General features: G+C 32.9%; 1 protein-coding gene, 1 long non-coding RNA gene, 1 other non-coding gene and 1 pseudogene across 4 annotated transcripts; all 4 read right to left on the bottom strand.

Moving 5' to 3' along the window:
- Nucleotides 1-3517: 3517 nt before the first annotated feature.
- LOC107022808 lies at nt 3518-3825 on the bottom strand (annotated as a pseudogene).
- A 7263-nt stretch (nt 3826-11088) lies between these two features.
- On the bottom strand, nt 11089-13386 carry LOC107021893. The gene is made up of 2 exons (XR_003578841.1): nt 13317-13386; nt 11089-13121 (listed from the first exon to the last, which is right to left on the bottom strand). It is a non-coding gene; the product is annotated as an uncharacterized LOC107021893 (long non-coding RNA).
- Nucleotides 13387-14063: 677 nt separating this feature from the next.
- LOC107023865 (protein NRT1/ PTR FAMILY 5.1) lies at nt 14064-20231 on the bottom strand. Of its 2 annotated transcripts, none has more exons than XM_015224682.2 (4): nt 20051-20231; nt 19145-19362; nt 16260-16816; nt 14064-15068 (listed from the first exon to the last, which is right to left on the bottom strand). In XM_015224682.2, exons 1-4 carry the CDS (start codon nt 20154-20156, stop codon nt 14204-14206), a joined length of 1746 nt encoding a protein of 581 aa, XP_015080168.1. In that variant the 5' UTR covers nt 20157-20231; the 3' UTR covers nt 14064-14203. The 2 variants fall into 2 exon arrangements, with proteins under 2 accessions (XP_015080168.1, XP_015080169.1); XM_015224683.2 differs by lacking the exon at nt 20051-20231 and adding an exon at nt 19754-19992.
- LOC114077737 lies at nt 19386-19486 on the bottom strand. Its single transcript, XR_003579105.1, has one exon. It is a non-coding gene; the product is annotated as a U6 spliceosomal RNA (small nuclear RNA).
- Nucleotides 20232-22004: the final 1773 nt, after the last annotated feature.

Below are 22004 nucleotides of genomic sequence, written 5' to 3'. Positions count from 1 at the left end.
TTTACAATTCTCACAACCTCTCTCCCAAGAAGTCAAACCCACTTCTTGTTCCAATTCTCTCAAGACTCTACTCCAAAAAGTCAAACCCACTTCTTGTTACACAATCCAGGAATTGTTACAACTCAATAATAAACCTAGAACAAATCAACAACGACTAATGACCCTAGACTTTACTTGATCAGACTTCAACATTCAATTGTTCAGTGTGGAACAGATTTCGTGGACCTGGTCCTTACGTTGCTGTGAGGAAGACCTGCATTTTTTCTCCGGTAAATACTGCTCTCAAGATGATGTATTTCGTGAATATGCAATGGCTATCGTTCTGGCTTTGCTGGAAATTCTCTCGATTTTTGTAATTTGCAAAGACACTTTTTTCCTTCAATTTCTTGATCCTTTTATAGAGTTTGATTTGTCTTCAACTTTTACAAGAAAAGGAATTATAAATCCTTTTCCTTCTTGAATTTGTCTATATTTACCTCTTTCCTTATTTGACTTGAATGTAACTTCTTTATTTATTTCCTTTTTGACTTGAATTGCTACTTTTTTATTTCTTTCCTTCTTTATTTCTTTCCATATTTGTTTCCTTATTTTCCTTCTTTATTTCTGCACTTTTTTTCTTCTTTGCCGCAATACTTTTTCTTCTTTGCCGCAGTCTCTCATAATTGTATAGGTCATCTTCATCTGCAGATAGAGTACACATACGACAACAAGTATTGAACCATGCCTTCACTTTATCAATCATCAAAACTACTTTATATGTTCTCCTATTTTCCAACATTTTACTACAACTCTTTGTCATCCATCAAAACTAAAAATTTCATGTTTTCTCATTCCCCAAAAATTTCTCCCTTTTTGGTGATGACAAACTATGCATAATATGTTCCTATATTCCCCTTTTGGCATCATTGAAAATCAATAACCAAAGAACTCGAATAACATTCAATGAGTGCAATATCATTTTTAACTCATAGCCACTTGGGCAACACTTTCAAGTACACTTCTGCTAACAATATAGTAGTTAATCCGAGGATATTGGTCATCTTATACTCATACACAATTAATATCTTCAATGAGAAACAGAATAAACAAATATGTACCAATTTAAGCCCTTGATCAAAAGCATATGATATCATGAGTATGAGACAGACATAAGCACATCAAAGATTCAAAGAGTCAAAAATTTGAGGATGAGGATTGGGACAAAGATTACTAAAGTGAGGAAGAAAGGGATGTTTACCGTCATAAAAAAAAATTCAGTATGTCCATTGTGCACCTGCTCCTTCATTCTGATCAATTTTCTTAGAATGGGAAATTTCATCAAGAGAAACATGAGGTACATCATTAATTTATTTGTTTTAAAACTCTACTCTATAGCATTTTCATTCCTCCATGAATTTCTTTTATAGCCTTTTTCTTGATGACATTTTGAAGTAGTACCAACTACAAGTAAGAGATTCACCACATTTTGGTGCACAAAGAGATATGTTTATCAATAATAAAAGCAAGAAACAATTTACCCCTAAGAGATAGACAGGTTATACACTTGGAATGGATGAAATATCAATTTGGAGTTTGTGAACCTGATTCAGATGTGGGTAGTAAAGCAAGGTTCCCCCAAAATTATAGCATTAGTGTCTTCAATACTGAGATTCTCATTATTAGAGCAGTTTGAGAATGAACGATACTTATTGTCAAAGAGGGTTCTTGGTGATTTTTAAGAAAGTTGAATTTTTTATGATCGACCAGGTTCATTAGTGCTTATATTTGACCCAAACTCAGGAAATTCATGCATTGAAAAAGGATGCTACATACCTGAGTATTACAGAGAAACCAGGTTCCCCCTTTTTGTGTTCCTCCATGATTTACTTAATGGTGTTAGCAAAGAGTAGAGTTAATATCCGCAGACCTTCAACATAATTTGAGATGTAACTGGAGTGTGTACATGTTATAGTACGAGATTGAGTTAGCAGATATTCATTGTATAATTACTCAAGCATAAGATTATTCGTTTACTAGCCAATTATTAAAGGAAATCATGATGTGCAACATCTTGTTTCGATAGGCCCAGGCTTTGGTTGATTTTTCTCAAGTTCTTCATATCAAGGCCTTCATGAGTATGTCTGCATCATAATACTCCTCACAGAGAACCAACCCTTATAAATTTTCAATAACTTCCAATTAATAACAAGGATCAGGTTCACACAACGAAGTTCCCCCTGAAGGTGTACCATACTCTAACTGTCCTCATTGCTCTATTATTCCCCATATCTCCAAGACCATAGGTTAGTACAGTAATTCATCTTTCAGGTGCATCAATGATTGTAAGATGTGAACCAAGTTCATATGCAATTTTCCCTAAATTTGCATCATCAAAGATGTTTGATATAATGTCACTTTCTTCAACCTTTTTTTTTCTCGTCTCTTTCATTTTTCTCATCATTTTCAAGGACTAAACTGCCCCCTTGAATATCAAAGAGTGAGAAGAAATTTTCTACCATTTTTAGCGCCTGTTTGGACCATCACTATTCATGTACGAAGTTGACGTTTTCCCTCTCCCCTTCACCTGAAACACTAGTCAAAGATTAGTCTTGGAAATCCAGATTAGCTTGGGCCCCTTTATGTGAGTAAAAGGATGAATAAAATCTCTTCTAGCCCATAAAGAGAAATAAGAAAACCTTTTATCTGGAGCGTTTTTATTTGGGACCAAGTTCTTAATTAGCCGTATCAGTCTTTTCCTTTTTGGTGAACTTGACATTTTTTTGAAAAGCCTCAAATAGAGCTTTACATTGATTCTTTAAATGACTTGAGTTTCCACAATGAGTGCATAAACTTTTAGACGTGTGAAGAGTGTGTGCTACAAGATTTTTTTGTTTTCTAAAGGCGGAATGGTCTGATGGACCCTTATACTTGTACGGATTTGTATTCTATAACCTTTTTACTTATTCTTTTGTCAACTGGACCCTTACACTCGGTTAAAATGAGATTTTTAAGCCCGTCCAACCATGTGTGTAATTCACTCTCCCTAACAAAAATGACATGTCATATCCTCATCATATATATTAATGCCATATCATAATTATTTCTTAAATATTCTTTAAATTATTAACTAAAAATGTCACTCCAATAAAAGATTAAAATTATAAATTTCTGTTCAAAAATTTAAAACAAAATAAATAATTCTCTCACTTTTCCTCCACCTCCCTTAATCCACAATCACCAAACATAGAAAAAAAATGAAAATCCAAAATTAATCTCCCAAATGACGAATCACTTTCCTTCTTCCTTGAACTTCAACTGAAAAATATATTTGGGCAAACTCAAAATTTGTCAACGGCTACAGCAGATACAACATAAAAGAACAAGAATTATTTTTAATGGTCTCCTTTATCCTTATTTTTTTCTTCTTTGAAAATGACTATGAAGCTCAGAAGGCCACAACTCAAACCCAGATCTCAAGACGTATGAACGAACAACCTTTTCTTAATGTCTCAATTTAGTTTCTCCTTCACATGGACGATTAAGAAGCACCAACGATGATGTGCTGATAGGAATGAAGATCCATTTGACAAAAAATCCTACAAATTTCATCACAACGAAATCGATTGCAGTACGAGTGGCAACTTTATTGAATTCTTTGCGATCTGCCTTGTGGCACCCCTTAACAAGCCTAACGTTGTATTTGGCAAACTCTCTAAGGGGATCGAAAACAGAATCGAAAGCATCCATTTTCTTTTAGTTTGCTTTTATTTGCTTTTGCTTAAGTTTTATATTTTAATTATTATGTTATTGTCGTTTTTGTTTAGAGTTAGGCAGTGACCCATATTTTCTTTATTTCTTTATTATTTGTTGAAAGTTTTATTTGTTGTTTTCTCATTATTTTTTCTCATTATAATTTTACATATCATTTATTTAATGATTTTTTGTGGAAACTTGTTTCAATAAATTTATATTATTTTATTTTTGGTCCTATTCATATGATCTTGTCTGTTTATGCGTAGTTACTGTGTTAGTATAAGATTTATTGCTATTACTGTTTGTTCTTTTCATCTTTTTCAATATATATGTTTTATTTGTTTTGTTAGGCTTTAGTCATTAGTGTTAATAATTTTGTTTGAGTTGGTTTTGTGTAGTAATTTTTCCGTATTTTGTTCATTGTGATTTGTTAATCACTAGTAGTATTACTTTTTTTTTGGACTACTTATTTTGTTACAATAGTATAAGATATTTTACAAAAAATGGCCAATGAAAAATCTCTCTGTAGGGTTTAGAGGCATTCACATTTTAAAAGACGAAAATTTAATGAAGTTTATATTATTTAATTGTTAAATTGGCCAATGAAAAATATATCCGTCGGGTTTAGAGGCCTCCACGTTTTAAAAGATGGAAATTTAATGAAGTTTATATTATTTATTTGTTAAATTGGCCAATGAAAAATCTCTCAGTCGATTTTCGAGGCCTCCCCATTTTAAAAAGACGGAATTTTAGTTTAAGTTTATATATTTTATATGTTGAAATTGGCCGTAAAAAAATTATCGTCGATTTCTAACGCCTTTCCTGTTAATAAAACGAATTTTTATTTTTAAGTTATTATTTGATTATTCATTTTTTTATTTATATCTATTTAGTACTAACTCTTTTACTAAGTGTTTTTACAGGTACATCGAGTTACTTTCCATCGAAGCTATTCGAACAAAATTCAAATTGTAATTTTATTTATTATTGCGTATATTATTGGCGATAAGCAAACTTAGGCCGATTTCTATATTATTATTTTATCATATTATTTCTGTATATTGCATGTTTATTAAACTTTATATTATTTATTTTCTCCTCGATTTGAAAAAAAATGAATTCAGACAGGATCCACATTTGTACATTTCGAAGGGTGCCCAACACCTTCCCTTCGGAATAACCTGAAGCCTTACCTAGAATTTCTCGGTTTTGTAGATATTTAATTGATTTCCTATTTTTTTCCTAAAATTAGGTGGCGACTCCTTTAAAACTCATTTATATCTTAAAACTCTTTTATAATTGAATCAATTGATTATTTTTTGAGTCACCACGACATTTCGCTCTATTCGAATAGAGAAGGGATGTAAACAGAATGACGACTCCGCTGGGGAGGCAGAGGTTCTAACCAATATGAATTATTTTTTCAAATTGAGGAAAATCTTCGTTTATTGTGTTATACTTTGTATTTTGTATATTTTTGATATTATTTGTATATTATATTTGTTGTTCATTCATTATTCATTTTATTGTATGTATATTGTTATTGCATTTCATGGCTTTTTTCGGTTTATGTATAGTATATTAAAGAAAGATTTTGTGAGATCGCAACCGAACTTTTTTATGCTCAGCCCTTTTTTGAAATGATCAATAATTTATTGGTTCGTCATGAGTCCAATAGTTGACGTGAATTTCAGCCTAAGTTGTCCACTTGGGTTTCCGTTCATTCAAAAGTCACTCTTAGTCAAACTAGCGTAGAGCGAAACTAAACCCTGAATTTAACGCATTGACCTAAGATGACTCAAACACCCAAGGCGTGTTGGGTCCGTTAGAAAGACCACTTTCAGTCCATAATGGCCTCCGGCCTAAACGGACAATCATAATTTTGTGTAATTTGAAGGATATATACGACATTTGACAAACCATTGTCCATCTGATTAGAGGGTTATTTTAATAGTCTGTTTTTTTCAAACTCGGTTCTTCACAAGCTATCATTCCATCCAAAAGTGTTGGCAATCGAAGATGACAACAAGTTCAAGAAGAAGTATCTTCCACAGAGGCTTAGTTTATGACTATTCTCCTGCGTGAGACTGATTATTTGTATCCTTTATTTTCTTTTTTATTTTGTAATCATATTTGAATTATTCATAAAATTGTACTAAGTGTTTTGGGGGTACAATAAAAAGTTGTCAAATGGCGTAATACATTCTTTAGATCGATAGGCCCACCCTTGGCATCAAAGGGTCACATATTTGTATAGGACGCGTAATAATTGTTTGTTTGCTATGTGATATAATTAAGTTTGTCTTTCATTAAAAATAGTGTTTATGTATTAATTAATTCTTGTTGTAATATTTGCATTGCCCATTATGAACACAAGCTAACACTTTTACCTTTTGAATTTTTCTTCCTTTTAAGTTAGAGGCTGATTTACGTTAAAATTTGAAAATCATTGTTCCTCCGAAATTGCAACGGACAAGAAGACTCGCGAAATCTCATCCTTTGTATTTCACAAGACATCAATATCAAGTCAAAAGACAAATCAGGGGAGTTGTTGACTATGATGTTATATTTCTTTATTTTTATTTTTTATTATTATGGTCTTTCTTTCACAAATTTCTCTTTTTTTTTTCCAGGAAGACCATATAGTCGGGAATGGTCATAACAATGTCTGGATATTATGAAAATTGAGAAAAGACATTCAGAGAAGACACGTGATTACTTTAAAAAAGTATATGATGATAAACCACATTTTACAGGCAATACAAAGATTGATAGCTAAGTGGATATAAAACATATTAGTACGGAAAAAAGGAGGTCGAAAAGCACTTCATGACTACAAATTTTAGTGGCGCTAGACATGGAAATTTCTTTGAGTTTGTCTAAAACTTTAAATTATTATACGCCTTATCTAAAGGAACTACGTGAACCTGATTCTCATTTCGGTGAGATACGTAGGCAACCCTTCTTGGGTTTGGTATTATTTTTTCCAAAAAAAAAAGTAAAAATAAAATAATTTGTTAACATTTTTAAAGTCAAATATGCATGAACTACACACACCTGATTCTCATATTAATGAGATACATAGGCAGCTCTTCTTGGATTCGGTAATCATTCTTTCAAAAAATAAAATAACTTGTACATAATGTAAGAGTCATGTCTTCAGCTCGGTCGGAATCTATGCAGTTAAGAGCATGTAAATATATTCGATATGATGGAAAAGACCGACGTTGTGATAAACTATAGATTCTTGTGGTACCTCTTATCTGTACTTTTGTGATACTTCAAAATTTTCTTGCATGCAATCAAGATAAGAATAAAACCAACCCTATGTTTCATATGCATTGTGTGGTGAGCTTTTGATCAAAGTTCAATTGTATTACACTTTTAATCTAGAACTTGACCTGAATATTTTTCGAGGCGAAATCGTAAGTAATATTTGGTTTGAGAAAGAATTGTAGGCCTTTTTTGACCCGATAATGCCTTTCAAAGCCTACCAAATTATATTAATCCCTAGTTTTCCCACTTTGAGTCTGAAACCTTTCTTTGGACAACTACATCTTAATCACTACACTTTTGAGTGCTTACAAGCACTATCCTCTCTTGGCCCAACCTTCTTGAGTGCACCAAGAATGTGCAAATTATAAGAGGAGATCCATGTTTGAAATTTCTTCAAGCAAAGATATCGAGCCTCTCAAAATCAAGGAAGCAAAGACTTTTAGAGCAAAAAAGAAAGAAAGGAAGAAAGAAAAGGTGAAAGAAATAAAGAAAGACAAAAAATATACTCTTACAGGGTCAATGAAAGGTGGGAAGGAAAATACTCCAACAAATAGGAGAAAAAATTATAATAAAGAGGTGAAATATAAGAAAAGCTCCAAGAAATAAGGGCTCAAAAGAAGTCAAAACAAAGAGAGAAAAAAAGAAAAAGGAAAAAGCTCCAAAAAATGAGAAGTCAAAAGAAGTCGAAATAAACGAAAAAAAAAAGAAGAAGGGAAAAGCGTCAAAAAATGAAAATTCAAAAGAAGTTGAAAGGGGGGAGAACAATGAAGAGGATCTAACGCCAAAGGCGTACCAATCATTAAGAGTACAAATTCTGTGTAACGCTCAAGGAGGAATTCAGTCACTTTTATCCCAGATAAATATCCTACCCATCCCTAAGCCTACATTACAAGCCAATGACAAGCCCTACATGATCTCATTTCAAATGTTCTCACATTAGTGGCGATTTACATAAGGGTCAAGCGTATGGTATCACAATTGAGTGCATTGAACATTCTTGAGAGTGTGAGAGTGAGTGCATTTTTAAAAATGTCCTATAATTAAATGTTTCAAATATGTGTGATATAGGATCATTCTTTGTCGCGAGTGCACTTGAAACATGAGGATTGGTACAATTCAAAACCTTTGTTTGAAGCAAGATGAACAGATCTTGTTGACCCTTAAGTATATTTGAGGCATCACCTGAATCTGTAGGAATAACCTTGAATTTAATCTTAAAAGAAAAAAAAGGGAATGAGAGATTTACCTTCAATCGTAACTGTTGGTACCAATTGTAGTCAAGATTTGACTCTCATCACATTCTTTATTTTTTTTCAAAAAAAAAAGTGAGCAAGCATATTTTTGAACTTTTTTTTAGGGTCTTTCCATTTTTTTAAAAAAAAATTGCTTTTTGAGTAGTTTATTATAAAAGGTATCATTAGGTTAATTTTGAGCATTATTATTTCACTAACTGACTTTACACTATATAGATTATTATATATATATACACACACACCTGCTATCTTTGACTACAATTATCTTCCTAAAAACTTAACAGTATTCTGTTACACTAAGCAGAATAAGATCAATGACAGTTGTCATTGAGTTATACTTAACTACTTGACTCAACACCCTCCCTTTAGCTAATGGTTGGAAGATATCTTTCAAACTCAGCTTGGACATAAGATACTCATGTTGTTTTCTTCCTAAGATCTTGGTCAACAAGTCTGCTAGTTGTTCTTTTGTGGAAACATGATGAGTATGGATAGTACCTTGTACAATTTTTTTCCTGACAAGGTGACAGTCAATATCGATGTGCTTGTTCTCTCATGAAATATAGGATTTGCTGCAATTTGAATCGCAGCCTTGCTGTCACAATACAAATGTATTGGAGTTTCAACTACAATTCCTAGCTCCTTGTACAGGCCAATTAACCATGTTATCTCTGCAACTACAGATGACATGTTCCTGAACTCAGCTTGAGCCTTGCTTCTTGGATTCCCATGACACCACTGCATTCCCAAACTTGACCAGGTAACCTGTAGCTGATCTCCTGATTTGTAGACATCCACCCCAGTCTGAATCACAATAAGCTTCAAGTTTGTTGGAACGTCTACTAGCATTAACAGACCAAGTCCAGGTGCTCCCTTAATGTACTTGACCACTCTTAGGGCAAACTCCATATGTGACTGTTTGGGCTTGTGCATAAACTGACTCAACACTTGAACCACATAGGCAATGTAAATCCTGGTCATGGTTAAGTAGAGTAATCTTCCTACTAACTTTTGATATTGACTAGGATCAGTCAGTAACTTGTCCTTCTCTTCAATAGATTCCTCATTTATGATTGTGTCATACTCAGTAGATGTAAGTTTTAGGTTTGTTTCCAAGGGTGAAGTGAATGGTTTGGTGCCACTTAATCACATCTCGGATACCAACTCTAATGCATATTATCTTTGGATCGTCACAATGCCTCTTTTGGACCTAGCAAACTCAATACCTAAGAAGAACTTTAATTTTCCTAAGTCCTTCATCTTGAACTTAAGCTTCAAATCATTTCTGTTCTACTGTATTAGTTGATCTCTACTACCAGTTATAAGAAGGTCATCCACATACACTAAGACAATTACTAAGTCCCCACCAGACCCCTTAATGAATAGAGAGTAGTACTAGTGACTTGAGAGAAGCCCAGCTGGACCAATGCATCTATAAGTTTCCTGTTTCACTGTCTTGGAGCCTGCTTGAGGCCATTCAGTGATTTATGGAGTTTCCAGACATTGTGTGTTCCTCCCTAGCTGGCAAACCCAGGTGGAATCTCCATATACACCTCCTCCAATAAGTCTCCATGAAGAAACACATTGTGAACATCCATATGCAAGATAGACCACTCTTTTGCAACAGCTATAGAAACCACAGACCTAACTGTGACAATCTTGGCCACAAGAAAAAAGCTCTCAGTATAATATAACCCCTCTTGTTGACTAAACCCCTTTGCCACCAATCTGGATTTATATCTCTCCATAGATATCGAGGCAGTGTACTTTATCTTGAATATCCATTTGCATCCGATTGGATGATTACCAGGTGGTAAGGGAACTATGCTCCATGTAGATTGTCTTATAGAGCTTGAGTCTCGGTTTTCATGGCTGCAATCCACTTAGGATCATGCAAAGACTCATAATAAGTAGCAGGGCTATAATAGCTGAATAAGAAAATAATGCAGTATTGAATGAGGAAGAGACTAGATTATACCCCACTACCTGTGATATAGGATAACAACAATTTGCATTACCATGCTTCTGAGTAACATAATCATTCATACATACCGGAGGCTTAGATGTTCTGGATGATTTCCTAACCACAACTGGAGGAGGTTCAACTGTAGACACATTTGGAGAATCAGGGATCGAAAGAACAAGAGGCATGAGTGTGTGTGGAGGTATCAACAGGTACAACTAAGTTATTCGGAGGAGCAATATTGGATGGAGGTATATCTAGAGCAGGAAATAAAGGAGGTAGCTCGGCAGTGACATGCTTAAAAGGGTAAATATCCTCCTTTGAATACAACATCTCTGCTAACACAAAATATCTTTGAACTTAGACCATACATGATGTAGCCCTTTTGTGTTGATGAATAACCTAGGAAAACAGCAGGATAAGATCTTGGAGAGAATTTGTCCAACTTTTGACATGTGTAACATACCCCAGGCAACCAAATGTTCTCATATGAGCCAAGAAAGGGGAAAACTTGTGCAGTATTTCAAACGGGGACTGAACCTAAAGTACTGGAGTGGGAAGCCTGTTGATGATGTAGGTGACAGTATTAACACATTCTCCCCAAAATTTGAGTGCAACCTTTCCTTGAAATCTGAGGGCCGTGGCAACCTCCAATATTTTCTATGTCGCCTATCAGCTACTCCATTCTGCTGAGGAGTGAACACACAAGAACTCTGGTGGATAATCCCTAAGGATGGTAGCAACTGTTTCATGGAAGAGTTAAAAAACTCACATCCATTGTCAGTTCTGAGAAACTTGACAGAGAAAGTATATACATTCTTCACCATGAGCAGGAAGGAAGTAATAGCAGCAATTACATCAGACTTAGTAGGTAAAAGAAAAATCCACATATACTTGGAGTGATCATCTACAAGCGTTAAGAAGTATCTTTTGCCATTATAAGTGGGAATGGATTCAATACATCACCGTGAATGAGATCAAAAAATGAATTAGATCTAGTAGTTTTTAAAAGAAATGGACGTCTAGTTTGTTTAGCTAGAGGACAAACACTGCAAGAGCACACAGACTCACAATGTACTGACCCAAGAACTCCTAGTGTCTTCATAACTCCAGCAGAAACATGACCAAGTCTTCTATGCCAAAGGCCAACATCTATCTCACTGGTTTGCACTGATTGAACTGCACAAGTTTGTACTGAATTGCTTCTTGGAACTTCCTCAGCAATATGCTTCTTACTGTAGTGATTTGTAAGAATGTATAGGTCACCCTTCTCCCTACCAATCCCCTTCACCTGACCAGTGAAAAGGTCCTGAAAAATACAAAAATCGAGATAGATATGCACTGCCCACTGCAATTCTTTGGTCAGTTTGGAAACAGATAATAGATTGTACTTGAAATCAGGGATATGGAGAACATTGGTGACTACATCATGGTTTTAGAATACACAAGAGAAACCTATATGACTTACACTAGATACATTTCCAGTGGGTAGAAGTACTTGAGTCTCCTTAACGTGTGAAACACTTCTAATGTTGGTTAACAACTGTAATGACTCAACCATGTGACTGGATGAATTAGAGTCAATTATCCATTGAGTTTCTCTCTCAGTAAGTGTACCACAGTGACATACCTGCTGCCATAGATGAGTGAGTGTCTTTAGGTTTAGAGCCAAGCATCAACAAGATCTTGTGATATTGTTCCTTGGTGAATTGTGGTAGCCCAGTGAGGATTTCATTAGCTTTCTCAGGCTGGTTAGATTCATCATGTTGCTGCATCTTTGAAGGTCCTGCAAAATTGAGAGAAGCACCAAAATTGCCGCCAGTCATAGAACCAAACCTGTTACCATTTTGTCCACAGCAGATGGATTGTCTCTTGCAAAAGAATTGTTATACTTCTTCTTCTGCTTGTAATCAGAAGGATAAACAATGAGTTTGTAGCAAGCATTTTTGGAATGACCTCTAATATGGCATTATTCACACACTACATCAAATCTGCGAGGTCTATTAGCATAACTATCAGAGTAATGGTTTGGAGTACCAGATCCACCACGACCTCCACCTGGATAATTGTTCCTGAGACACCACCTCGACCACCACCATGTCCTAGACGACTGTTACCTTTACTATTACTGAATAACGTAATTCCTTCTGGATTATCAGATAGAATAGGAAAATTTATAGATCTTCTACTCTCCTCAAAAATGATCATAGCATACACCTTGTTTATAGATGGTGTAGGAGTCATCAACATAATTTGGCCACATATTTGAGAGTAGGCTTCATTGAGACCCATGAGGAACTGTAGAAGGCATTAATATTCGAAGTGCTCACTGTATTTCCTCAATTTAATGCAGTTGCAGCAAGGACAGGGATTAAGGCATCAAATTCAGCCCAGATCTCCTTCATCTTTGAGAAATAACTTGAAACTGAAGATGTGCCTTGAAATAGATAGGAGAGTAGCTTATGAAGATGAAATATTCTAGAGTGATTAACCTTGTCGAATCTCTCTTATAGATCCAACCATACCTTGTATGAACTGGATGTGTAGATGATCCCGCAGAGTAATTCCGTGCTTATTAAATTCATGATCCACGAGAGCACAATAGCATTGCATTTTTCCCAAAGTTGATGCAACGATGAATCAAACTTTTCGAATGGATATAGGCCATTGACAAAGCCTAATTTGCTTTTACCAAGCAAAATGATGCGCATGGTGCTGCTCCATAAGCACAGTTTTTGGACCAGTTAATTTGATCGAGATCAATGAACTTCCTGGCGTATCACACTATTGAAAAAACAGAGGGTGATGTTGATCGATTACCAGACTTTTAGTCGTGCCATTGCCTGTGTTATCACTCTCAATCGACATCTTCGCAATTGAACCTGAATGCACTCCAACTGTTTGCAAAAAAAATGATTGATTAATAATGGAGTTAGAAAGCGTAGAGCTCTAATACAATGTTAAACTCCATGAACTTCTTCAGATTAAGCAGTTAGAAGATAGAGAGCAATTGGAGAAGATGAATTAGGAACTGAGCATTATTATTTCACTAACTGACTTTACACTATGTAGATTACATTATATATACACACCTGCTATCTTTGACTACATCTATCTTCCTAACAACTTAACAGTATTCTGTTACACTAAGCAGAATAAAATCAATGACAGTTGTCATTGAGATATACTTAACTACTTGACTCAACAGAATTAAATAATTATACTTATACCATTTTGTATATGAACTACTTTGACTTAGAGTTTGGTTTCCTATTTTTATTTCTGATTATCTTAAACACTTGGTAATTCTACAACGTAAAACTGTTTATTTTTTAGCAAGATCTAACTTGTGAATTCATATGCACGGTTTATTTGGTTTGTCACTTTATTTCTAATTGATTTTCAATGTTCTTTTTGATCAAATTTTAACGGTTAAATCGATAACCGAACCGATAACGATCGAAAATCGATTAACCAATGATTGATAAGCCAATATATTAATGGTCATGTAACGATTTAACAGCTTTACAAACCGATAATCAATAAGCCAAACCATTAAACTTCAAAATCAAACTGAATCGATCGATACGCAGCGGATGCCTAGAAGAAGACAAACATGACCAATCGAGATCCCCCTATAACATTGGAAAAGCTAAGATAGAGCAGGTATGGAATAACTAACTACGTTGTTTTCAAGAAGAAGAGTGATAGTAGAACTGCAACAACTATAAAGGTATCAAGAGTACTCTAATTAAATCAAAATATGAAAATTGGGAAGGGTGGAGGAGATGAGATTCTTAAAGCTTTTTTATTTATGAGATAACTATTTAAACATGACATACCATGCAAAAATAACTATATTAATTGCTATGGTATGTAATTGACTTATACAATAGGAAGTTAAAAAAAAAAGATTGAGATTAATCCTAAATCAACTAATGTATATAACATAATTTAATCCTTAAATAATCTTCCAAATCTAAGGAAGAAGGTCTATGACTTTGCCTTCCAACTCTGGAAATTCATCCTTCATTTCCCTGGATTCCCTTTTATAGATATATCTATTGGATGCCCACAGAAAAACTCCCAAATTTAAGACAGACATGACCAAGAGAAAACCATAATAGTAATCCAAGTGTGAATCATTCATATTGTCTCCAATCCAGCTCTTCCCTCCATTACTCCCTGTAATTTTATCAACCACAGTCACCAAAAAGCTATTCAAGAAATTTCCAAGCCCAATCCCACTAGTGAAAAACGTCGTTCCAAGGCTTTGCATATCTTCTGGTGACTGATCATAGAAAAATTCAAGCAAACCTATGGCATTAAACACATCAGCAACACCCAATAGCACATACTGAGGCAACAAACAAAATATTGTCATAGGGACTATTTCTTTAGGCCCGTTGATGTGATGCATTTTAATGACGTGCATCCTTCTCACTTCCATCGCGTAAGCAAACGTGATGGCTAGAATTTGAATGAAGAACCCTGTTCCTAACCTCTGGAGCAATGTGATTCCTCTTGGATTTCCTGTTTTCTTGCGCATAAAAGGCACAAAATATCGATCGTACATTGGCACAGATAATAGCATAGTTAGAGTCACAAAGCTTCCTAATGATGCTGCTGGAATCTGAAATGTTGAACCCAAATGTCTGTCCAAAGTGGTTCCTTGTTTCACAAACAGAGTGTTTATTTGTGCCCATATGGTGCTAGGGATTAAGGTTACAAGCCATATCATGGCCATTCCTGTGATCAACTTTGCTCCTTCCACTTGAGTCACTGTACATGGTAGCCTTGAACCTGTATCATTGTCATGTTTCATTGCCGCTTTGTCCAAGAACCTGAACAAAACAGAGTTATTTTGGCTTATTTGATAGTGTTGAGTATACAATTAAATGATAAAAGTGTATTTTCTCTAACATCTTAAGATTTTAGATAAGATAATCACACACACTTAATCATGTTATCATAACAGAAAGAGATTTTGAGATAGTCACACACTTCATCATCAGGTAAATGCTCAATTATATATGGTGCTCATTTTTTTGACTCTTTGCCATGATTTGGGACTATGGTTTAATTTGTCATTAGTATATGCTAATAATATATTAATCAATCTATGTCACATTAAGGCAGCTAATTATGGGGATTTTGTGCCTTGCCTGTTTTAAAGGCAACTCATAGGATTAGAATAATGATGATGTGGATCGATCAGTTGGCTAGATTCCAAGTCCAAATTGATTGTAATTATAGTAACAGCGAAGATGGTTAGTTGTGTCTTAGGTCCCTCATTTATCCTTAAGCTATCAGAGTAATTATATGTGTTATTTATTTTAATTTGTTTGTCTGATTTTGACTTGTCACGAAATTTTAATAAAATAAGAAAGGCAAAAATATTATGGTCTTAATCTAAATATATTCAAAATGAACTAAAATGAGTATCTTTTAATTTTATAATTTTAAATATGTTTATGTGAAAAAGTGAAAATTAAAGAGTTACAGAATAATATGATGACGTATTCTTTTTGAAACCGACAAAAAATGAAAGTCAACAAATAAATTAAAACTGAAATTGACGATTAACAGTTTGCCACGTTGAAACTACTGATAGCAGCTGTTCTTATGCAACTTGACAAAAAGGAAAGCAACCATGCTTAAAGAACCAACAGTAGAGCAGTATAAATAATAGTCTCTCTGTTCATTTTTATTTGTTATGTTGCGTTTTTTTAATGTTAATTTAATTAATTTTTAAAGTTAAATTAAATTATATTAATATGATATTTTAAGCAAAAAATTTAGATATTCAAAAACTATACAAAGAGTATTATAAATTGCAATTCTTTTGCATATCAATATGATGAAAAAATATTAGTCAAAATTTTTATGATTTGACTCTAAAAAAGGAACCATGACAAATAAAAGTGGACAAGAGAGAGTATTACACATAGCATAAAAACAAATACTCAAGTGCTATTGATCATGTAAAAACATAGTAACTTTATTAAAGGCGATATCTTCCGATAAAAACTTACCTAAATACTGGAGTGTGATGGACTTGTCGTTTCCCCGTAGTGAAATAATATTGCATATCAAGTTCATGAAGTTGTGAAGAGTCATTAGGTAGTTCCATTTTCCTGTTGGCAAATGCAACAATAGGAACACGAAATAGATCCTTAGCAGGATGTTGAGACTTTCTAACTTTATGCCTGTAAGTTGGTGTCCCAATATAGAAAATGATTAGTGAAAATATTAATCCAACAGTTGGAATTCCATAACCTAATCCCCAACTCATGTTTTCTTGAATGTAAACAAGTCCAATTGTGGCAAGTAAAGCACCACCAAATGTACTAAACATCCACCAATTGAAGAAGGAAACTTTAAGTTTTTTTTCATGTGGATTAAAATCGTCGAATTGGTCAGCACCAAATGTTGATATATTAGGCTTAGTTCCACCAGCACCAATGGCTATTATGTACAACGATGCATAGAAGAAACCAATTTGAGATGTTGAAGCTTTGTTGCATACTCCATTTTCACAACTTGGCTTCAAAATTTTAATTGATACGGCCATTGTCAAAAGAACCATTCCCTGGTGGAAAATTATAGTTCCATCAGTCCATTTTCTTATAATTAATCAGAAAATAAGTAAGTGTAGTAAAATATTAATTCTCTCCGTTGATTATTTTTCATTTTACACGCTACTTAAAGTATATAACTAAGGATCATTAATTTCACCAATTAATTTACCTTTTATATCCATATTGATATATATCAAGATAATTTGTGAACAAATGCTCAATAGCACAAGCCATGAATATATATATATATCATTGGAATATATATAAAGTATTAGTGAACTCTCGAAAAAAGAAATTTTTGCAATTTCAAAGGGTATTAGTTGTTGGATTATAAAATGGAAAATTTTAAATTAACTTTATTTTGATAAGTATAAGTAATTTAGGATATATATTTTTCTTAAGATGATAGATTAATATGAAACTGAGTAGTACTAACCAAATGACAAAAAGAAATAAAATGGAAAAAAAAAAGAATTAAGTCACTATCGCACTAAAAAGGGACAAAATTTGACTGGTGATGAAACCGAAACTCTGAAAATGAAGTAAAAAGCTATCTCATTTTCATACCAGCAGAGCGCTCATAAATCTCCTCTAAAATTGATCACTAAATTAACACAAAAATACAGGTGGCAATTAATTTAAATTTCAAATAAGTTCTAGCACTTACGCATAATATGTTCGAGAAACTGATCTTTTATGAAATTTATAAATTAAATAAAAAATAAAATACTTTAGATATTTTATGTTAATTTATCTTTAAAAAGACTTATAATTAAAAAAAAAATTGTAGAGAATTATAAAATTAAATCCTCCTATGTGATTCACATACTAGTTATACTTGAATTATTTGAGTATTAAAAATGCAAGGATTTTCATTCAATTAACAATAATATGTGGACTATAGTATCGAGATAGTCTACTACAAAGATACTTTATTTTTAAGATAATAACATATAGTTTCTTATTTCACTTTCTGAGCATATTAAAATAAATAAATTATGAAAAATCTTAATAGCTTAATTGATTGACTACTTGACAGATGTCTAAACCCCTCTCAATTTCCATTCTTCTACCCCAATTTTTTTTTTAAAATGAATTAAAAAAAATTAATATAGAGGTTATTAGCAGATACCAAATACTGCATTAGTTATATGAAATTCATATTAGAAACCAAAGCTTATACTATTATTTATGTATAGTACTGTTCTCAGTTTACAAATTAAATAGGGTAGTATTCACGTTCTAATTTATTTGATATACTTTTCTTTTTCGTCGATCCTAAAAGAATAATACATTTCGAAATTTGATTACAATTGAAAAATTCTCTCCGAATTAATTTATAGTCACACAAACATTTGTGACTTGTTTCAAACCATAAATTTCAAAAAAAATTCTTTTTTAATTAAGATTTGTATCACGATAAATAACAACACAATATTAGTCTAAAAGTCTCTTAAAAGGGAGAGAAAAGGTTGTTAAGAGCAAGGAGAATTAGTGGATCCGTCTCATTGTTTTGTCAACTGGCTGTATCATTGCAGCATATATCTCATTATCAATTAATTAAAATTCAAGTGAGCATTTAAAATACATTCAACGCTCATATTAAATTATTCTAAAATTATATATATATATATATATATATATATATATATATACAAAATAGTTAGTGGTGTACGGCTAGGGCAAACCACCAAATATATATGTGGCTTAACTTAGACACAGGTCATTTTCTAGCCAGGGAAAAATGGAATTAATGTTTACAGGCCCTACTTAAAAAAGTAAAAGAAATCGTCTAAATAATTAATTGGTAATTATAGTGCATTGTAGGCCAATAAAGATAGACGTTAGTGGTGCGATATAGTTAATTATGTGCAATTGGACTAAATCGTCTGAAAGGTTCCTTTTGTAGCTTCTTAACTATAAGATTTACAAATTAAAAAGTGTATCTATCACTCACGTGACCGAAAGGAGATACTCATAGCCAGGGGCGGATCTATAGTAGCTTAGCCAGGGGCGGATCTATAGTAGCTGGTGGAGATTTTTTCGAAATCCTACTCCATTATGGTAGATTATCTAATTATATTAAGTTCATAAGTATGATTTTCATTGGTGTGATACTTTTTTCTTTCTAGTTCATCTCGTTAATTTATTATAATTAAAAACAATTTAATTTTAAAAATTTTCCTTTTATTTTTAATGAAATAATTCTCAACAACACAAATTAAATATCTAAAAAATATTTTAGATCATAAATTATTTTAAAAAATTCTTTTACACATTGTACGTGTCTAGTTAAAGGACGTCACATAAAATGAAAGAGGGGGTATGTGTTTGCGTACCATGACGTAAATAAGTGAAGAGAATGTGAAGGTCCAGAAGCGGCCCAAGTAAGTATCAGCAACATAAGCACCAAGAAGTGGTGTAATCCAAACAGATCCAGACCAATTATTCACATTTCTAACTGATGAAACTGTGTCTTCATGTAGTTGGCTTGTTAAATACACCACTAAGTTTGAAGCTATTCCATAAAAAGCCATCCTCTCAAATGCTTCATAACCTGCACTTCATTATTCATACAATTAAAATCTGATACATGGATCGGACCAATTCTGTCATCATTGCGTAACAACCATGCTAATCTTTTCTATATCGTTCCAATTTTATCAGATGGGAAAAATCTAGTACATGGATTTGACTTATAATAAATCTTATGTTCCAAAACCTTTTACTTAATATCATTATCCTCTTTCTAAGAATCAATATGTCATCCTTCCATATGTGTTTTTCATAAAGAAACATTGGACAAGTTGAGTTGGTCCTTAATTAGCCAATCGAGATTAGTGGTGGAGTAGTATTCTCTATATCAGAAAATTATACGGTATAATATTGATGAAGAAATTATATGTAACATGTTGAATCCCCTTTACATAAAGAAAACTTTGACTGACCAACATGACTTGTGATACACTGATGAAAGTGTTTCACCCTTAATCAGAGCTTTCGTTTTCGAGCCTTGGGTATGCATAAAATCTTGTTGGGAGCTCCACCCCGAATGGGCCTTGCAAAGCGCGATTTGAATCTAGTCGGACCTCCAATGTGGACTCCGAACATCGGGTGAAAAAAAACTTTTAGTGTTGTGTTATTTTATGGCTATGGCACCGGTCGAGATACAAGAACTAACAACATATATATATTTTTATGAGATAGCTAATAATTAATAATGATAGAGAAGGAGGTTTAATTACCTACAAGGAAAGAACAAGCTTTCCATTTGCCAGTTTTGTTGGCTAAGACAGGGTGACCACGAAGATCAACGGTGCCATCTTGTGTGTAATCATTGTTAGCTTCCATTACATAAATATACTATTAAGGAATTGTTGAAGAAATGAAGTTAAGGAGGTGGCTATATGTAGGCAATATAATGGTGCTACTGTACAGCTAGATGTCAATGACATGGACCATATATATATACTTGTCCCTATTATTTTTTGTTAAGATGTCCCACATTGATAGAGAGATGGAAATTTGGTCTGACTTGGACAAATCTCTTCGCATGAGCTAACATTATTGGAATTGAGTTAGGCTCATATGTCATATCTTAGTATTATACTAATATTGTATTATCCCTCTAATGTAAAATTCTTTTAGTTACGTTACATATTTCTTTGAATGGTCCATCAGGATATTCTACTAAAGTTGTTTTTAGGATAAGAAAGTCATGAGAATATTCTATCAAAGTCACTTTATTTCATTTTAAAACAATAATGCAATATACTACTAAAATCACTTTTGTTCACTATATATATAATAATGTAATTTTAAGTATAGTTTACCATCAAGTAAAATATTAAAAAATAAATAAATGTCCCAAGAGCATAGAGACAATTTTGGGGCAAACAACCCAACAAGTGTTGATCTCATCAAACTTTAGTGTCTTACGATCATTATAGGGTAACTCTGGTCTTTATTTTACTTTTGACAAGCTACAAAGTTTTATTCTATAATTAATATTGAGTATTGTTTATCAATTCTTTATAGAATAATGAGCTTATTTAAAATGTTGCAAGTAAAGATAGATGCATGTTTAATTTGTGATAGTCATTTAAAATTGAAACAGTTGGTTGGAAGATATGTCATCCTAGAGATATGAGGTGAAAGATGCAACCACGTTAGGTATACTCTGTCATAATTCATGAGTATTCTACCACACCTTATATAGGTATGTTTTTAGTTAGCTCAACACAATTTTAAAATTCGTGTTTAGATTAAATTTATGATACGAGGTGTTAAATGGATGGTTTGAACAAGCTAAAATATTGACCAACTAGTAAATTGTTACTTTGGACGAGACATGGATTGAACCAATATGGATAAATAAATCCAATCTATGCAAATTAACCCATAAACAATATTCATTAATAGAGTTCGGAGCCTAAAGGGTATAAAATATTAATAAAAATTTCAAAACGGTATATAACATTTTATATTAACCAAAAGGGCAAAATTGCTGGAACAACAGCGATTTACTCCATCGGAAAAAGCAAAATCGTTGCTACTGCAGCGATTTTACAAAATGTGATTTTTTTTAAAAAAAAATTCAAATCGCTACCTAGAAAGCGATTTTCAATTTTATTTTATTTTTATTTTTTTTTTTTTGAAAATCGCTGCTTAGGCAGCGATTTTCATTTTAAAAAAAAAAATTCTTGTTTGAAAATCGCTGCCTTGGGCAGCGATTTACATTTTTTCAATTTTTTTTTAAAAAAAAAAAATTTTTTTTAAAAAAAACAAAATTGAAAATCGCTGCCTAAGTAGCGATTTGAATTTTTTTTAAAAAAAAAATTCACATTTTGTAAAATCGCTGCAGTAGCAGCGATTTTGCTTTTTCCGGTGGAGTAAATCGCTGTTGTTCCAGCGATTTTGCCGTTTTGGTTAAAATAAAATTTTATATACCGTTTTGAAAATTTTGTTAATATTTTATACCTTTAAGCTCCGGACTCATCATTAATATTGAAACATCATCGACACCACCTACATACGTAGGAACAAGACAATTAAGATTAAATGATCGGAAAGATGTGTAAAAAGATATTTAAATAGACTTATTTTAAGTATTTACGAGTCAATATATGACTTTTAGCTTATAAATTATTTTTAAAAAGTCAATCTGAATATCTATGAGTTCGATTCATTTCTTTTCCC

This window comes from Solanum pennellii, chromosome 6, assembly GCF_001406875.1.
Source record: "Solanum pennellii chromosome 6, SPENNV200".
In the NCBI taxonomy this organism is placed as follows: domain Eukaryota; kingdom Viridiplantae; phylum Streptophyta; class Magnoliopsida; order Solanales; family Solanaceae; genus Solanum; species Solanum pennellii.
The sequence above is the reverse complement of the archived record's forward strand: the minus strand, read 5'-3'. Positions and strand labels throughout refer to the sequence as shown.